The sequence below is a fragment of the Netta rufina genome (genome assembly GCF_964035555.1).
Source record: "Netta rufina genome assembly, chromosome: 8".
In the NCBI taxonomy this organism is placed as follows: Eukaryota; Metazoa; Chordata; class Aves; order Anseriformes; family Anatidae; genus Netta; species Netta rufina.
In genome coordinates, this window is record NC_140131.1 from 5,906,509 (window position 1) to 5,922,749 (window position 16,241).

Below are 16,241 nucleotides of genomic sequence, written 5' to 3' on the forward strand. Positions count from 1 at the left end.
TTCTCGTCCTTATCTCAACCTTTGAGCCCTTTTCATCGTAGTTTCTCCCCATTCCTCTTTGAGGAGGGGGAGTGAGAGAGTGGCTGCGGTGGAGCTCGGCTGCCCACTCGAGCAGAACCACGACACTACGTTGCCTTTAGCAGAGGCACTGTACATGTATCTTGCAAGTGACCTTAGGCTGAGCATGTTTCAAAACACTGCTTAAATACAATTTTTTTTAAGGCAGAACTGAGGAGCGGTTGCCTTTGCATACTGAGTGCTGCTCTGCGCTGCTGTTTGAAATGCAGCCTGGCCTCTCGCAAGGGCTGAAGGCCCCAGAAAGGCTCCAGTGTTGAAAGTTCAGCTGCCCACTTGCTTTCTTGCCTCTCACCTGAGAGGTTTCACTGTCTGCACTTGTTCTGTTTTGACTTGGTCTGCTCACATGGGTTTTGGGGCTCCTCTTCACATGGATGGAGAGCCTGATCTGGGATGTCGGGGGCACAGGAGGAGCAGCAGCTGAGGTAGCTGCTGCCTCTCTTGCTTGGTGGAAGCAGCTGATGCTCTGTGCCATTTGCTGAAGGAGGCTGCAAACTCCACTAGTGTCAGGAAAAACGTAACATAGAAAAACGTAACATAGAAAGCTCCAAGTCCTGCATGGCTAACACTTCAATGTGTTGTTTTAAAGCTCTGGTGACCTGCCGGCCAGATGAATTCCAGTGTGGGGATGGGACCTGCATCCACGGAGCAAAGCAGTGTGACAAGGTGCACGACTGTCCTGACAACAGTGACGAGGCAGGCTGCGTCCAAGGTACGTGCAAACAGCGCTGCGCTCCTCATGCTCGGGTGTGTAAGCCTGTGAGAGCTCCGTGGCCGCTGCAAAGGGAGGAGGCCTGTGTTGGTCCTCCGTGCCATGACGGGCTGCTTCCTGCAGAGAGGTTTCAGCCGTTCTGGCAGCGGGGTTGCTTGGGAGAGATGATTGTGCTGACCAGGCAGACTGCACGCCTTGAAAAGTTCCTTGCATCATACTTGAGCTTAATGTTCATTTGCTTAATCCCATCCCATTTCTGCTAATGACACCCTCTTGAAGCTCTGTGTCAGGCTTTTTGTTGTCATGAGCCTCATCTAACTTAGTTACTTTCCTCTCTTGCCCGACATGACAGAGTCAGCATGTGAAAGTCCCAGCAAGTTTCAGTGTAAGAGTGGAGAGTGCATTGACGGAGGCAAAGTGTGCGATTCACATAAAGACTGCAGGGACTGGTCTGACGAGCCTCTGAAAGAATGTGGTACAGTACTTGCCTTCTACGTGTTGCTCCTGTTGTAACTGCTTCCCCTCTCCTCCATCTGGTGCTCACAGCTTTGAGTGTAACCACATGTAGCTGCTAATTCTATTTCTCACTCTGCTTCTCTTTCCTTGCCTTTATTCTCTCTTCACCCTTCACATGAATATAATTAGTAGCCTAGTCTGATCATCTGCCAGTGTGAACTGTGCCCTTCTCAGTTCAGTTTTTATTCTTGGAGGGATGTTTGAGCTGAGCACAGGACTTCCCAGACACTAGTGTCCTCCACAGCATGGACCAGTTTATTTAGCCTCACTGCCAAAATTACCTGTGAATTCCTGTAACATGAGCAGATCATAAAGATTTAGCTTTGGTAACATGCTCTGAAGGTGACAACACCATGAGAGGCAGCAACCACTAAGATATGACTTCAGCCGTTTCTGAGATTTGTGTGTTGTTGCTGCTCGCTGGAGAAATGGCAGCAGGTTTCTGCCTGCAGCATCCTGCCAGCTGTGGGCTACTGAGATCAGCCAGGCCATGCGAGCCCAGTCTGCTGCTGGGCAGGCAGGCAGCAGAATGGAAAGCCACAGGCCAGAGGGCTGAGCCTCTCTCACCCTTCTCCCTGGGCATTGCAGGCGTCAGCCCCAGCCTCAGGCATCACTGAAACACCCTTGTTTTTCCCTCGTGCAGAAAGCCTCAGAGAGGCTGCTGTGCTGTCCCTCGCCACCACATCATGGAGCACCAGTAGCATGGAGCTCAGTGCCTGCAGCTTAAATATCTTGCATTCAGGGGGAGCTGTCAGTCTCTGTGTCAGACAAAAAGTGTGTGTGAGCTCCCAGTAAGGATGCTCTTACCTTGTGCTTTCAGTACATCCTTGCTTTCTTCTGCACTAATCCACATCTCCCTGTCTTTCTGAGTGGGTGTTGCAACTTGTCTGTCTGTGGAGGTCTCACAACAGGGCCAGCAGCCCAGTTTGTCCCAGGAGACTGGGCAGCAGCACAGCACGGCTGGGCTCAACCTTAACGGTGGTGCCGTGGCTGCCTGCAGTTAGTGTCACGTGAGCTAGGAAGCTGAGCAGAGAACAATCTCCAAAGGAAACACGTTTCTTTGAGATTGCAGAACGATGTGGATTGCTGTGACTGTAATACCCAGCCCCAGGTAATCCACGCAGCAGCCCAGGAGATGCAGAGCAAGCTTCTCATCTCAGTGTGTCTGTCTAGTTGTGTGCGACACCCTGCAGTGCCCTCCAAGACCCCTCAGAAAAGCACTGCAGAACATCCTGTGTCTTATGTTAGGCAGGCGATTATTACGTTGCCAGTGTTTGAGTAATAGGGAGCAGCTGTCCAGCAGAAGGGCAGCAAGCTGACATCTTTGTCTGGTTCTTCCTCAGCTCCTGTTGAGAAGTACAGCAAGCGAACTGATGCTTGATTTAAAGACTCTAAATCCATTCCACAAAGCACCTCTGAAACCAGGGGAATCATCTCATTGAGGGTTTGCTTGTTAGTTAGTTAGTTGCCTTTGTTGTATTTCGCAGAAAGTGGTTGTGCATGTTTATGATCCAATTTGCTAGAGGCCTTTGCAAGCGCAGGAATAGGTGATACCCATTAATAACCATCATTGAGCAGTGATAACACATAATGTGACTCTGTGGACACCTTCTTGGAGCCTAGTGAACTTGCTCTGTTAATAATTTATTGATATCAGTGTGTGTGTGTGTCTTTGATAGGAAGGTGAAGGCATCCCAGAGCTGAGCTGGGCTTCCTTTTGGCATAATATTTTCCTAGTCTTGCTGACTTTAATTGGCTTGTGGTTGTTTTCATTTTCTTCCAAGAGCACTGGTCTAATGGCTCAGCTGTGCTACTCACCTGCAGTGTGCAAGAAAGCAAGAAGTAAAAGCTAAATGAAAAATTTGCCTTTAAATTGTGTTAAGGATTGAAGTAAACCAGTTTTGCTTGTTCCAGAGCCCACTATCCCTGAAATCCCACAGCTTCTGTTTAGCAGGCTCACTTAGGGAAAGGACTTTCTCTTCACCTCTCTCATGGGTTAATTACAACAAGAAATGTTATTTCTGATAGGAAATCAGCATTCTTGAACCTCCCATTCAGTTCTAGTTAAAAGGATACATTTAGTCTGTTTTTCATTTCAGCTCTGGAAAACAGGATCAGAGAAGTGGCCTCAGATCAGAGAGGGGCCCAGGAGAGGAGGGGGCTGTTGCTTCAGAAATTGCACACTTGGGCTGATGCAGGCTGCCAGCAAAGACTGTCGTGTGGGAGGTCCTTGTGGGAGGGCTGTATCTCAGTGGTAATGGAGCATCTCTGACAGGCTGCACTTCGGTGTTTTCTGGAATTGTCACACAGATCATTCCTTGGAGCTAGAGGGGAAAATAGTACAGTATTTCAAAATAGCTGGCCCCTGGGAGATGAGACTCCCCCAGCATGAATTATTAAAGCTCAAAGAGAGCTTTCAGAAAAGTCAACATTATCCAGTGCATGGGGAAGGAGGAGTCTCCTGGAGAGCACCCTGAGGTCCCTTGGAAGTTCCTCACGCCTGGCAGAATATGCTCAAAGCGGCAGCTCTCCAGTGGGATGAGATGCAGAGATGCAGACACTGTATCCCCAGGGCTCCCTGTTCATTTGCCACCAGCTTTCAGTCCAAATGATCCTAACGGTGTTGGTTTGGAATAATAAAGAGCAAGGAAGAGATACGGTGATGGCTTCCTATATGTGAAGTCACTCCTATGCTCTGTGTGGCCAGTGCCTGGCTACCAAACGCTGATAGCTATGGAAAAATTTCTGAGGAGTTTGGCCACCCTTAATTTTATTCAGTCTTATGACTAAAATGCCTCCTGTATCATGGATAATCTGTATACCTCTTCCAGGTATTAATGAATGCTCTATGAACAACGGTGGTTGCTCACACATATGCAAAGACTTGAAGATTGGTTATGAATGTGAATGCCCGCCCGGATACAAGCTTCTGGATAAAAAAACGTGCGGAGGTAATTTACATGCAAACAGCAGTCCCTTGTGTTTCACCATACAGAGACGTGATTATATTCACTTCAGCATTGCTCCATCACAGATGGTTTGATTTCAAGTTATTGATGGGTTTCAAACACTCCTTTCAGACATAGATGAATGTGAGAATCCAGACGCTTGTAGCCAGATCTGCATTAATTACAAGGGGGACTACAAGTGCGAGTGCTACGAGGGATATGAGATGGACACCCTGTCCAAGAACTGCAAAGCTGTAGGTAAGACGACCCCACAGGCACTTAAACTCTGCTCAACATCACAACTCTGATAAGGAAAACATGCTTGCAGGGCTGAGGCTGGAGGAACAGAGACAAAAGGAAGCTAGCAAGCAAAGACATTCATTTCGAGCAGCGCAGAACTGCTGCAGCGATAGCAGATGCGTCTCTAGGCAAGAACTACTGATCATTCAGATCAGAATATTTTAACGGTGTGCAGAGCAAGATTACAGGCACTAGCTGGCTGTTTGAAGCTAAAACTAGAAAATAAAGTCTCTTGGCAGGTTTTATTAAGAACAGTACAGCAAAACATTTACTGGTAATAGTGTTAAAAGGAAGATGACAACCCAATTAAAGGATGGTAGGTTAGCCAACTCTAAGCCCTCCGAGCCTCATACGCAAATACCAACACGAACAGCAGCAGTTTACTCGAGCTTATTGCAGAAATGGTTGTATTTGTCACAGAGATAGAAAGTTGAATTGTGCAAGAACAGAACGTTAGCCCTGCTGAGGGTTCCATTAGTGGGAATGGTGGGGCTCCTGGGGAAGGATGAATTACCTGTAATAGATGATTGCCTGTCTAGTGTTATCCTGCATGTTCATGTAGCTTTTTTTCCCAGGTTCTATATGGTATGTACAGTGTCCTGCTGTTCTCTGAAAGTCTGCTAGTCTCACACCTGCAATGGATTAGAACTTACCAAATCCTGAGCCATTAGTCTACTTGTTGGTCAGAAAATGTACCTGGGAGTCTGTGCTTGGAGCCCTGCAATGCCATGTAGAGCTAGAACCTTGTCCTAACTCCTTCCTTCCAGTCCCATGTTCCTCAGTTCATTTTGCCTTTCCCAGTGGAAAGATGCTCTTCCCTAGGTTCTTCTGTTGGCCATTGTTGGAAACAAACCAGTCTAAAGGTCGTTCAGAATCTCCCATCCTGTCCCTTCCTCAAACAGGGAGGTGTACAACCAGCGAACTAAAGCTTTAACTTCTTGACTTGCAGTCTATTTTAGTGGCACTTAGGAACACAGAGAATCACATGCTGTACTGCTTGCAGATGGCAAGAACATGCACCTCTTTGTCTGAACCTACACATGTAGGTGTCTGCGTCCTAGCATCGGAAATTGGCTCCCTGGGGCCCACCCTGAGCAGGTCAGGAGGCTGAGGTGCTGCCTGCAAGTTCTGCATTTACATTATGGTCTAAAACGTTGTCCTGGCTTTGCTGGATTCAAAGTGGCTCTATCATGCCTTGAGTCTGGCTCCCCCCCTTCCCTCCAGCCAGCCCAGAGGACTGCCTCTTCCTTGTCCTGCCCATGGAACACCAAAATCTGGCCCTTGTATTTTTAATCTAAAATGTAGAATTGAAGGTAAGGACATTCCCTAGAGTTTTGCTTGTGTCTTAGCAGAATGGGCAGACTAAGAGCTGCTGTACATCTGGTGACCACAGAGGTGCTGTGGTTGTCTATGTCCACGTCTTATAGAATCATCAGAAGGTTGGAAGAGACCTCCAAAGTCACCTAGTCCAACTGTCCCCTTATGTGTTACATGTGTTAACTCTGTCTCTGGAAGCCATTTACACTTGTTCCTGGTGTGCTGCAAAACTTTCTCATAAAGCAAATCAGTGACTGGCCGGTCTTCACTTTGTTGCTGTATAAGGAATGAAAGAATCCAGCTGCTAAAATGACAAATGCTCTTACTTCTGCGGTAGGCAAGAGTCCATACCTGATCTTCACCAACCGCCATGAGGTCCGTAAGATAGACCTGGTGAAAAGGGACTATTCGCGCATCATTCCCATGCTGAAAAACGTTGTGGCACTGGATGTGGAGGTGGCAACAAACAGAATATATTGGTGTGATTTGTTCTACCGAAAAATCTACAGGTAAGGGGCAAGAGGGAATGTGTGTTTTGGCACCTTTCTAAAGCTGTGGTTCAGTTTGTACCAAGTAAGGACGATCTGCAGAAAACAATGCAAGATTCAGTGAACACAGTGAACCTGGAGGCTTTTATTCCCTTATTGGCCTAGCTGTTGTGGCCCAGACTTTGCAAGCTTTTCAGGAATTGACTGAGAAATCAGGAGCTTGTGCAGTTACTTGGTTTGATAATGTAGGAAGGCTTTTTGTCAATAACAGATCCTGCTGCATTTGCGCAATTACACGGAGACTCCTGTTTACTGAATCACAATATTGCTAAGTGGTGCTGTGTGGTGCTGCTGCTGTGCTGTGCGCTTGCTGTATGTGGAACCTCAAAGGAATTAGCAGCTGAAAATGCAAAGGAGGCAAATGGTGGAAGCGAGGAAGTAGCAGCATGGACACTGGTTGACCACTGTAGTCTCTGGTAGACCAGATCTAAACTCACAGCACTTGACCACAGACTGTATTTCACATTCTGTAGTTTTTATTCCCCTTCCTTTCTCAGCTGTTTTTATGCATCCATCACAGTGTTATGTACCAGGGCCCGTAAGTGTGCCTAATCAAAAATGCACTTAATTTATGCACTGAAAATTCCCCATGTATATTCTGATTTGCATAGCTATTGCACCCTGTTGCAACTCCTACAGCGATTTGTTTTGGATTTTAGCTAATGATCAGGCAAAGGTTGATTGGTTTCAGAGCATGGGAGCCAAGCCAGGGTTTTTGCAGGCTGTGCTAGCTCCCATGCCACTGGCATGGAAATTTGCCTAGGCTGTGCTGATTATTAACACTCCAGCAGTTAGGCAGGTACCCCAAGCGGCCCCGTGTAGCACTGAAAATGGGGAGATAGGAAGAAAGCAGGCTGCTTTCACTGTGTCTGGCACTGCAGGCACCGGCAGGGTGGGTAAGGGCTTCATATCCATACAGAGAATTTGAGACACGCTGCTCTGTCTGCAGCTCTCTGACAGGGAATGCCCTGGGGCTGAGGGCTGAACAGTGTTCATACCCTATATATGGTTGTACCAAGCCTGCTTCCTTTTCCAAACAGCAGAATTTTTCTCTTTCTCACTCCTGCTTGCATTAGCTTTGCTGTAAGTCACATATTTTCTGCAGAGCAAGCTATGTAATCATTTCCAATGTCCATGAATCCTGTAAAATTATACAATTGAAGTTAATGTGCCCTAAGTCAAATACATATGTAACATATATATGTATATATATATAACACCCACATATTGATTTTCTAGTTTTGCTAACCTGTGCAGTTATAGCAGGAAGCAGGTAGCAAACTGACAGTTCCCTGTCCTGCATGTGTCTGCCATCCAGATAGAGGGAGTTAAGAACAAAAGTAGGAGAAAGCCGCAGAAGGATGCAGCATGCAGCCATAAAGGTTTCTGTGTCCATCCCCGTGCCACGTGAGCACGTTATTCCTGTGAGGTCGGAGTGGTGCTGCCCAGCACTCAGCTGTCCCTGAGGCCTGGCCCCACGCACATCTGCAGAGCCCTCCCTGTGCTGTGTGTCAGTCCAGTGACGAGTCTTATCTTTGCAGTGCCTACATAGACAAAGCGAGCGACACAGCTGAGCAGGTGATCCTGATAGACAGCCAGCTGAACTCTCCTGAAGGGCTGGCAATAGACTGGGTTCATAAGAATATCTACTGGACGGACTCTGGAAACAAGACTATCTCGGTGGCTACCGCAGATGGAAGCAGGAGGAGGACGCTTTTTAACAGGGACCTCAGTGAGCCGAGAGCCATTGCTGTTGACCCCACAAGGAGGTAGGTGTGAAAACCACAGATATTTCCTTTGCCAACAGGAAAATTCCTGTCGTCTTTCTGCCTGACAAAAACACATAGGCACTACTCATTGTCATCAAGGCTTACAGATGCCCTTATCTTTTAAATATAATTAAGTCCATTAAACTTAAATGGAACTGCTGAGATGCTTCAAAGAGATGGTTCAGCTCAATCTTTGCAAGGCTGCTGCAGTTGACGCTCTGAAAATAATATCAGGTCACGTGTCAGATGGGCCTGAGCTGGTTCAGGCACACAGGTTATGTTGGGAAATAAATAGTCTGACCAGAGTACAGGTGATTTGGCTAAGTGGAGTCTACAGATCCAGGAGAAACACCAGGAGTTAGTTTGCATGGGATTATCAAGGTGAGAGTTTATGTTCAAGTGCAAGTTGTGTGGCACAGTACTCAGTGGGACAGGAGCGTGGTTGCTCTGCTAGGTGTGTATCAGAATGAGCTGAAGTGACTGAGGGGCTTTGCTATATCAAGCAGAGAACACTGCAACTCCTACTCAGATCAGTAGCGCAGATTTCTTACCTTTGGGTCCAATTTACTGTTTTCTTGCACCCGTTTCTTTCAGGTTCATGTACTGGTCTGACTGGGGAGACAAAGCCAAGATTGAGAAAGCAGGCCTCAATGGCGTGGGGCGGCGAGTGCTGGTGGCTGACAACATCGAGTGGCCAAATGGCATCACGCTTGGTAAGTGCCCGGGTTAGAGCTTCACTATCCACTGTGGCTATTGTAAATTCATTTCTGTTAAGTAGGAAAACAAAACTGTAAATTTGCAAAGGTACCTGCAGACAAAAGTCCTGGAAATTCTCTGTCACTCAGAATTCTTCAACGTGAGTTTGGTTCGGTAGCGAGCATAGGTGGTAAGCGTTGCTGCAGTCCTGATATTGTACCTCATAACGCAGCAGCCTTGAGTTGCTTTTAGGTGCGTTTTAAGACAAAGGGAAATTTCAGGAGTGGTTTCTCTGGTCTAGTCTCAGAGACAACGCCAAGGTAATTCACTGGACTGCTTAATGCATGGAACACCAAGAAAAGAGACCCAGCATACAGAACCTGTTCCCTGTTAGTGTGGCTGCCCAGCCTTGCTGGATGGGAGCAGCGAGACAGAGCCCGTCTCACCCCGTACCCTGCATCCTACTGGCACACAGAGCGTTGTTCTCACTGCTGCACCAAGCTGTGGAAGTGGAAAGGAAGTTTTCTTGCACTCTCGGGGCAGCAGGGGACAGCCTCACCTGGAGCTACAGCCATGTATGTTTAACACCATACAGATATGAGGTTCTCTGCTTGATGTTTGAAAATTCTGGCCATAAAAAGGACATAGGGTAAAATGTTACTACCATCACATATGGTTGAAGTGCTACTGCCGTGAACGAATAAGGTTATCCTTTAGTATTTAAGAAATTAATAGTTTGTTTAATTATATAATTGTTTGTGGTTTTTTTGTTAGCACTTATCTACTTGCACTTAGTTTAGTGAATCTCATCCAAAATAACTGGATTTGCTCCAGGAAGAGAAATTAATTTCATAGCATTCTAAATAGCAGTGGATCCTTCCCTCCCACTCTTACCTGCACCTTCCCCAAAAATGTCTGGCTGTGGTAGGAATGTTCCCACCACCAGCATTCCTTCAGCCTGCAGTACAAGGACTTCTGAAACCTAGGACTTCATCACAGAGAACGTGTAAATCTCACAGCTCCCTCAGAGGGATGCTTCATTTCAATCTCAGACATCATTCTCCAGCAAGAGGCCAAGAACTGAATAGCCCTGAGCGATGAAGCTTCTTGCTCCCTGAGGGGCACTGATGGGGCACCTCTGGGAAGCCCGAAGTGCTGGAAGCCCCGCTCCTCCCCGTAACAAAAGAACCTCATTGTACAAAGCTGTTAGCCAGGCACACACACACACCAGAATGTTCCTCCTTTTTAATCTTACTTATAAGGTCTTATCCCAGCATATCTGGGCACTGAATCAAAATCAGAACTAGTGTTAAAAAAAAAAAAAAAGGTCCAATAATAAAGAGATTAGTCATGCTGCCAGCAGGAGAAACATGCTGGGCAAGAGAAAAAGAGTTGCAGGAGCTGTGTGTAATTTTGTTTCATTGTGTTTTACTTCTCAGATTTGCTGAATCAGCGTCTCTACTGGGTAGACTCCAAATTGCATTCACTGTCCTGCATTGATTTCAATGGCAGCAACAGAAAAGTTCTGATCTCCTCTGTTGATGATCTGAGCCATCCTTTCGGCTTAGCAGTGTTTGAGGTAAGAGTCAAGAGCGGATACAGAACAGACTGAGTCTGCAAGAGGTCTCAAAGCTCTTCTTGATTGAAAGCTTTGCCTTTTGCATAGCACAGAAAGCTCAGTGAGGGTGTTTGCTGCTATAGAAACCGATTAACCTGGTGTGGGTTCAGCAGGGAAAGTTGTTTTCCAAAGCCCTTAATCAGGAGCAGTGCGTTGTCTCGTGCTTTTACCTAATGGAGTACGAGTGAATCCGTGAGGGCAGGTGGTGCCCGGAGCAATGCCTCCCACGTAACTGGGAAATGGTAATGGCTTTCCCTTGATTTGAGTCGAGCCAACTGTCCATGCAAAGGCCAAAACTATTAGTGGGGGCAGGAGAAGGCACTTACTGTGATCAGCAGGTGGGACAACCATTCACTGAGTGCCACTGCAGCATGTCCTGTGTCTTTTGACAAGTCAGACTTTGAAAGGAGCTGCATGGGCTCAGAGCAGCCTCTCCGCCTGCTGCCAAGCACTCTGCTGTTCTCAGCATCTTTGTTTCACACCACGTCTGCATGCTTGTGTTGCACTTTCCAGTGCTAACAGAATCCTCAGGGGAGGACGGCCCCTTAAATCTTGCTGCGTGGCCTTGCAGGTTGATTGTTTGCATGGTCCCTCTGCCCATCTCAGTATCTGCAGAAGTATCCTCAGAAATGTGCTCACCTGTCTCAGGGGCCTGAAGGCTTCAGTTGGGAGTATCTGTGCCAGCAAGGTACTCGCAGGGCTCCCCCTGCAGTCAATGTGCAACAGTGCATTGCTGGTTTGGGGATTTGGCATTAAAAAGGTGTTTTTGTTCACCTAGTTCAGGAAGAGTCAGATAATTCTCGTTCAAGCTGAACTGCTCCAGTTATGATACACAAACCCTGCCACACATCAGAGAAATGTCCCTTGCCAAACAATTACAGCTCTGATCCTACAAAGATAGGCGTCTATTTTCACAAAGGCATTAGGCTTTTCCTATTATGGAAAGGTGTCTGGTTGGGTCCCTGTTAAGGTGTCTGTCACAACCTCCTGTCCTTTTCTTTCCTGTCTTTTCATTTCACTGAACTAGGCTGGCTTTTGACACAGTAAAACCCTCTTCCTGAAAATCCTTTTTCCTCCTATGCAACGTGTGTGATATCTAGGCATCTGATTTGGTACACAGGTTTCCCCAGGAAGTTGCTGCTCTATAGTTTTATCCTGTATCAGTAGTGCTTGGAAGGACCTCTTGGATTATCTAACCTCTGTACACCTTTCCTTATCTGAATGGCTGGTTAGAATAACAGACAAGCCTTTTGCTTTTGATAATTTGCCCTTGTTCTCCAGAAATGTGTCTTTCCTTACTGAAATGTATGTGTTTTTTAGCATGCAGCAGCATATATAGATAAATTCTAACTGAGCAACTAAATACTGTTTGATAACTGCAATCCTGTACACCTCCTTGACCAGGTACTTTGCATCTTCAATCACAGCAGGTCTTACCAAAGGTACTAATACAAAAAAAAAAGATACTTATCTTCCAGGTGTGATCATGGGACAGGCTTCTTCACAGACACCTGTTTCACTCAGGTCTTATCTTTGTAAAGGAGAAAAATAGCAGAAGTTTCTAGGGTAGCCCTTTGGGCTTTCGGGGGCTTTCGTAAAATCAGAACCAGTCCATTTTTTATTGATTAAAAAAAAGGTTCAGAATCGGAATGGATGCAACTCTTCTGTATGTAACCAATTCCTGCTCCCTCAGGTCAGTCTCATAGCTGCTCAATTTACTGAGCACTCCTATAGCCACTGTAGGGTTGCTGTGCTTTTAACCATTAGAGATAACAGTATTTGAAAGAAAAAAGCTGCAGGTAAAACTACCATGAATCTGAGGTGTCCCAAGGCAGGAGAGCAATGGATTGATTTTGTGATTACTGGAGTTTAATCCAGTTTGAATTGGATTTGAGCAGGGTCAGAATTTTTATGCATTTCCTGCAGGACAGAGTGTTCTGGACTGACCTGGAGAATGAAGCAATCTTCAGTGCAAACAGGCTGAATGGCTTGGACATCTCTGTTTTAGCAGAAAATCTCAATAATCCTCATGACATCGTGGTATTTCATGAATTAAAGCAGCCCAAAGGTAAGACATGTCGTCCTCAGGGTCTCGTGGCCTTAAATCAGACTTATTTGAGCTAGTAAATGAAATGCTTCCTGGTGGTTCTTGATGAGAGAAAAAGCACAGGTAATAATGTGAAATCAATGCCTGATGTTTGAAGTTCCTGCATAATTAATTCCGCAGCAGCACTTATTGAAAAGCCTGCGATTTGTTAATAGCTGTTTAATTAGCATCTTTGATAACAGAGTTACTCTCATCACTCTGATGCGTGCCATTCATTATCTGTTTGGGCTGTGCTGCAGTCTGGAAGTATTACAGCAAGGTGAGCATGAGGAATGGCACTCAGCGCCTGGCTTCGCTAGCAGTAGCAGTGAGGCTGCAGTGGCACAGACTGCAGTGCAGTCTGGCAGCTGGGGAGAGCTGCCTCATTCCCTTGAGACCCTCACAGCCAGCACTGAAGCTCTGGCCATTTTCACAGCACTCGTCAAGTGAACTTTTTAGAATGAGGACTGTGTATATCATGTTGTGTATGTGTCCTCAGAATCTTAAGCAACTGCGAGAACAGATTGCTTTAGAACAAGAGGAAGGCAATTTCTGATAAAGGATAACTCTGAAACTACCTAAGAAATTTCAATGAGGAAAAAATGGCTTACTTCTACCTTCTGTTAATTGTGAAAGAATGTACAGCTGGGCAAAGGCTGCTCTCCTGGTTCAGTATCAGTGTGTGAATGTTCCACATAATTATTAGTGGTAATCAATAAGCCGTTCAAATGTCATCTCTACTGTGTAGCATTTTGAACTATTGACTTGTGAATGAGTACATGTGATCAAGAAGGCAAACAGAGGGACACGAAGCCCTTTAAACTTTTATTCACTAATCTCTCTTCACAGTTTTTATGATAGTGTGTAAGATTTCACTCCAAATTGTAAAGATGTTTAAGCAAACCAATTAATTGGGGTAGGGAGTGGAAGAGAGTCTTCTTAGAGGACCTGATGTTTCTTTGCCAAGAACAAAAAATGAATAATTAGGAAAGTAATTTCTCTTCTCTTCTATCTTTGAATAGCTCCAGATTCCTGTGAGCTCAGCCCCCAGCCAAATGGAGGCTGTGAATATCTGTGTCTTCCTGCACCTCAGATCTCTCCCCATTCTCCCAAGTACACGTGTGCCTGTCCTGACAACATGCGGCTGGGTCCAGACATGAAGAAATGCTACAAAGGTAAATACAATGACATTGCTGTTGTGCTGTCCCAGTAAAACCATACGTACAGTGAAAGTACATGTTCCATGTTCCTGATGGTGGAACACAGCCATTAGCTTTTATATTCCACATAGTTTGAATTATGAGCACAATGTTGTGCTGTTCTTTATTGAAAACCTGCATTATTTTTTGAAAGCATAATCAGGAAAAAATAGAGTGGAAAGAGGAAAAAAAGTGATGATGCCTAGGACTAAAAGTGAGAATGGTCAATAAATAATAAAAATTCACCACATTAGTGCCCTATAGATACTGGATCTGGAAAGGCCACATTCATTGCTGATGAGTCTGGTGATTACACTGTAGTTTTCCCTAACATGCAAATAGTTCCTGGTTCAAGTTCGGTACCTTCCCAAAAACAAGTTTTGCTTTTTCTTTTAACTTCTTAACTATCTTCTAGCCAAAGAACTTTATTGCTATTGATAAATTAAGCTTGATTTCAGGTAGCTGCAGGTAAAGAACTATCAGTGCTCTATGTGCAAACAGATTTGGAATTCTGTTTCTGTTCCTAACCAGTAAACATCACAGTATTCCCCAGATTTACCTCACCATTTGTGATTTTCTTTGTGTATTTATTTTCACTAAATGTCATGTTCATTTTTGCTTTTCAGATCTTCCAACTACTTCAGCAGCTGTACTGGTTTCTACAACCACAGCATCGCGTACCACCACTGCTTCCACCATGACCTCTGCTGGCAGCTCCAATAACACCACTGAAGTCATCCCCAAAGCTGTATCAGAAGCTACAGTTACCACCTCAAGTTTTCATCCAACCCCGTCCATCCTGTTCGATTCTGAGATGACCACCGGAAACAGCAATTTGTCACAACACTGTAAGAGAATTAGATTCCTCTTTTCTTTTTCAGTATATACAGTACCACAGAAACTCATGTACCATCAGAGACCTTACCTAACAGCTAAGCTATAACCAGGTCAGGTGCAGGCCCATCCTGTTGCATAGCAGGAGAATTAGATGTGCTTTATGCAGACTCCTCTGTTACCATAGCTGATGTGATTCCAGGCACTCAGGATTTTAAGGGCAGGCTTTCATCCCATACCTGTAAAGCTGACTCTAGAGATGAGGTCCTGCAAATTCATACTAGTTCTTGCCTTGTTCCTGCCACTAGTTCAGCTTCAGTGTTGCTGGTAGTGCTGTGTACCTAAATATGGATTGCATCTGGAAAACAAAAAGTAAATCATCCCTATTTAACTAGGATGTCTATCTGGAGTAATAGTGATTCAATGCACTGTGTACAGCACGTGGGAAAGCAGAATCTGATTTCTAAAATTCATTCTCCTAAGTACTGTTTGTACAAATATCCTTTCAAATGTATTAATTAACCAATCAGAGCTAAGTTCTTTAATCGTCTATGTTTGAAGTAGGTATTTAATAGATTAATTAATAGGTTTTCATTCCTAATAAGAAACAGCCCAGCCCAGCCCAGATTTGTGTGTATTTGCTTTTTATCTTTCTCCCTGATTATTTTATTGCAAAACTTTTTGTAAACTCTTTGATAACAAAAACTTCCCAATAAGCTGAAAACCAGTTACTAACATAAAACATTCTTTAGATATGACCTTAAAGCCAGCAAACAAGTGAAATGATCAGCCATACCTTTGTAATTGCAGATTCCAATAATGGTCAAGGCTTTGATTCAACTGTGACTGCAGCTGTTGTTGGAATTGTCATTCCTGTTGGTAAGCTGATTTGATTTTAATATTTCAGTATGGTCTCCTTCAAAGTTTGTGTAAATAGACTCCTCTGACTTTCAGGAGTCTGGGGGTGGGAAGGAGTAGAGGAACTACTGAAATGACGCAAAGTGTTCTGGCTTTCAGACAGTTGTACAAGGACTGATGGGAGCATCCCAACAGATTCCTGTGCTCCACACAGAACTAGCTCACCTAGCTAACAGCAGTTTCTCTCCCCTTTCCTCAGTGGTTATTGGCTTGCTGTGCATGGGAGGATACCTCATCTGGAGAAACTGGAAACGGAAGAACACTAAAAGCATGAATTTTGATAATCCAGTATATAGGAAGACAACAGAAGAGGAAGATGAAGATGAAATCCACATTGGGCGGACTGCCCAAATTGGACATGTCTACCCAGCAGTAAGTACCTGAGGAACTTGCTGACAGTGGTTGATTTTGTTGAGGGATTATATACAGAATTAGCTCCACCTGATTCCATTGTTGGTTATTTGACATATAATGACAAAAAAGAGAACTTTTTACTATTTCAATAATCACAGAATAGGCAGAAGCCTAGATTTATAGGCAGCATATGTAGTATATGAGATTTTTAACAGGAAACCCAACTTAGAACCAAATTTTGATACTGTTGCTAATGCATCAAAATTCATAAGTCAAAACTTTCTCCTTAAGTGTGTTTTTCTTCCTTCACAGCGTGTAGCGTTAAGCCTAGAAGATGACGGGTTGCCATGA

At 45.0% G+C, this 16,241-nt stretch overlaps 1 protein-coding gene across 1 annotated transcript in view; it reads left to right on the top strand.

Moving 5' to 3' along the window:
- The window catches only part of LRP8 (LDL receptor related protein 8), a gene marked incomplete at both ends in the record, with an annotated part of 164,605 nt that extends 148,364 nt beyond the window's left edge, over positions 1 to 16,241 (top strand). Inside the window, 14 exons of the mRNA XM_084290973.1 lie at positions 665 to 787; positions 1,140 to 1,262; positions 4,135 to 4,254; positions 4,384 to 4,509; positions 6,206 to 6,377; positions 7,958 to 8,185; positions 8,780 to 8,898; positions 10,321 to 10,460; positions 12,426 to 12,567; positions 13,608 to 13,760; positions 14,411 to 14,632; positions 15,429 to 15,497; positions 15,736 to 15,908; positions 16,203 to 16,241. Of these exons, the coding sequence (XP_084147099.1) occupies positions 665 to 787; positions 1,140 to 1,262; positions 4,135 to 4,254; positions 4,384 to 4,509; positions 6,206 to 6,377; positions 7,958 to 8,185; positions 8,780 to 8,898; positions 10,321 to 10,460; positions 12,426 to 12,567; positions 13,608 to 13,760; positions 14,411 to 14,632; positions 15,429 to 15,497; positions 15,736 to 15,908; positions 16,203 to 16,241 (1,949 nt within the window). The remainder of the gene's footprint in view (positions 1 to 664; positions 788 to 1,139; positions 1,263 to 4,134; positions 4,255 to 4,383; positions 4,510 to 6,205; positions 6,378 to 7,957; positions 8,186 to 8,779; positions 8,899 to 10,320; positions 10,461 to 12,425; positions 12,568 to 13,607; positions 13,761 to 14,410; positions 14,633 to 15,428; positions 15,498 to 15,735; positions 15,909 to 16,202) is intronic.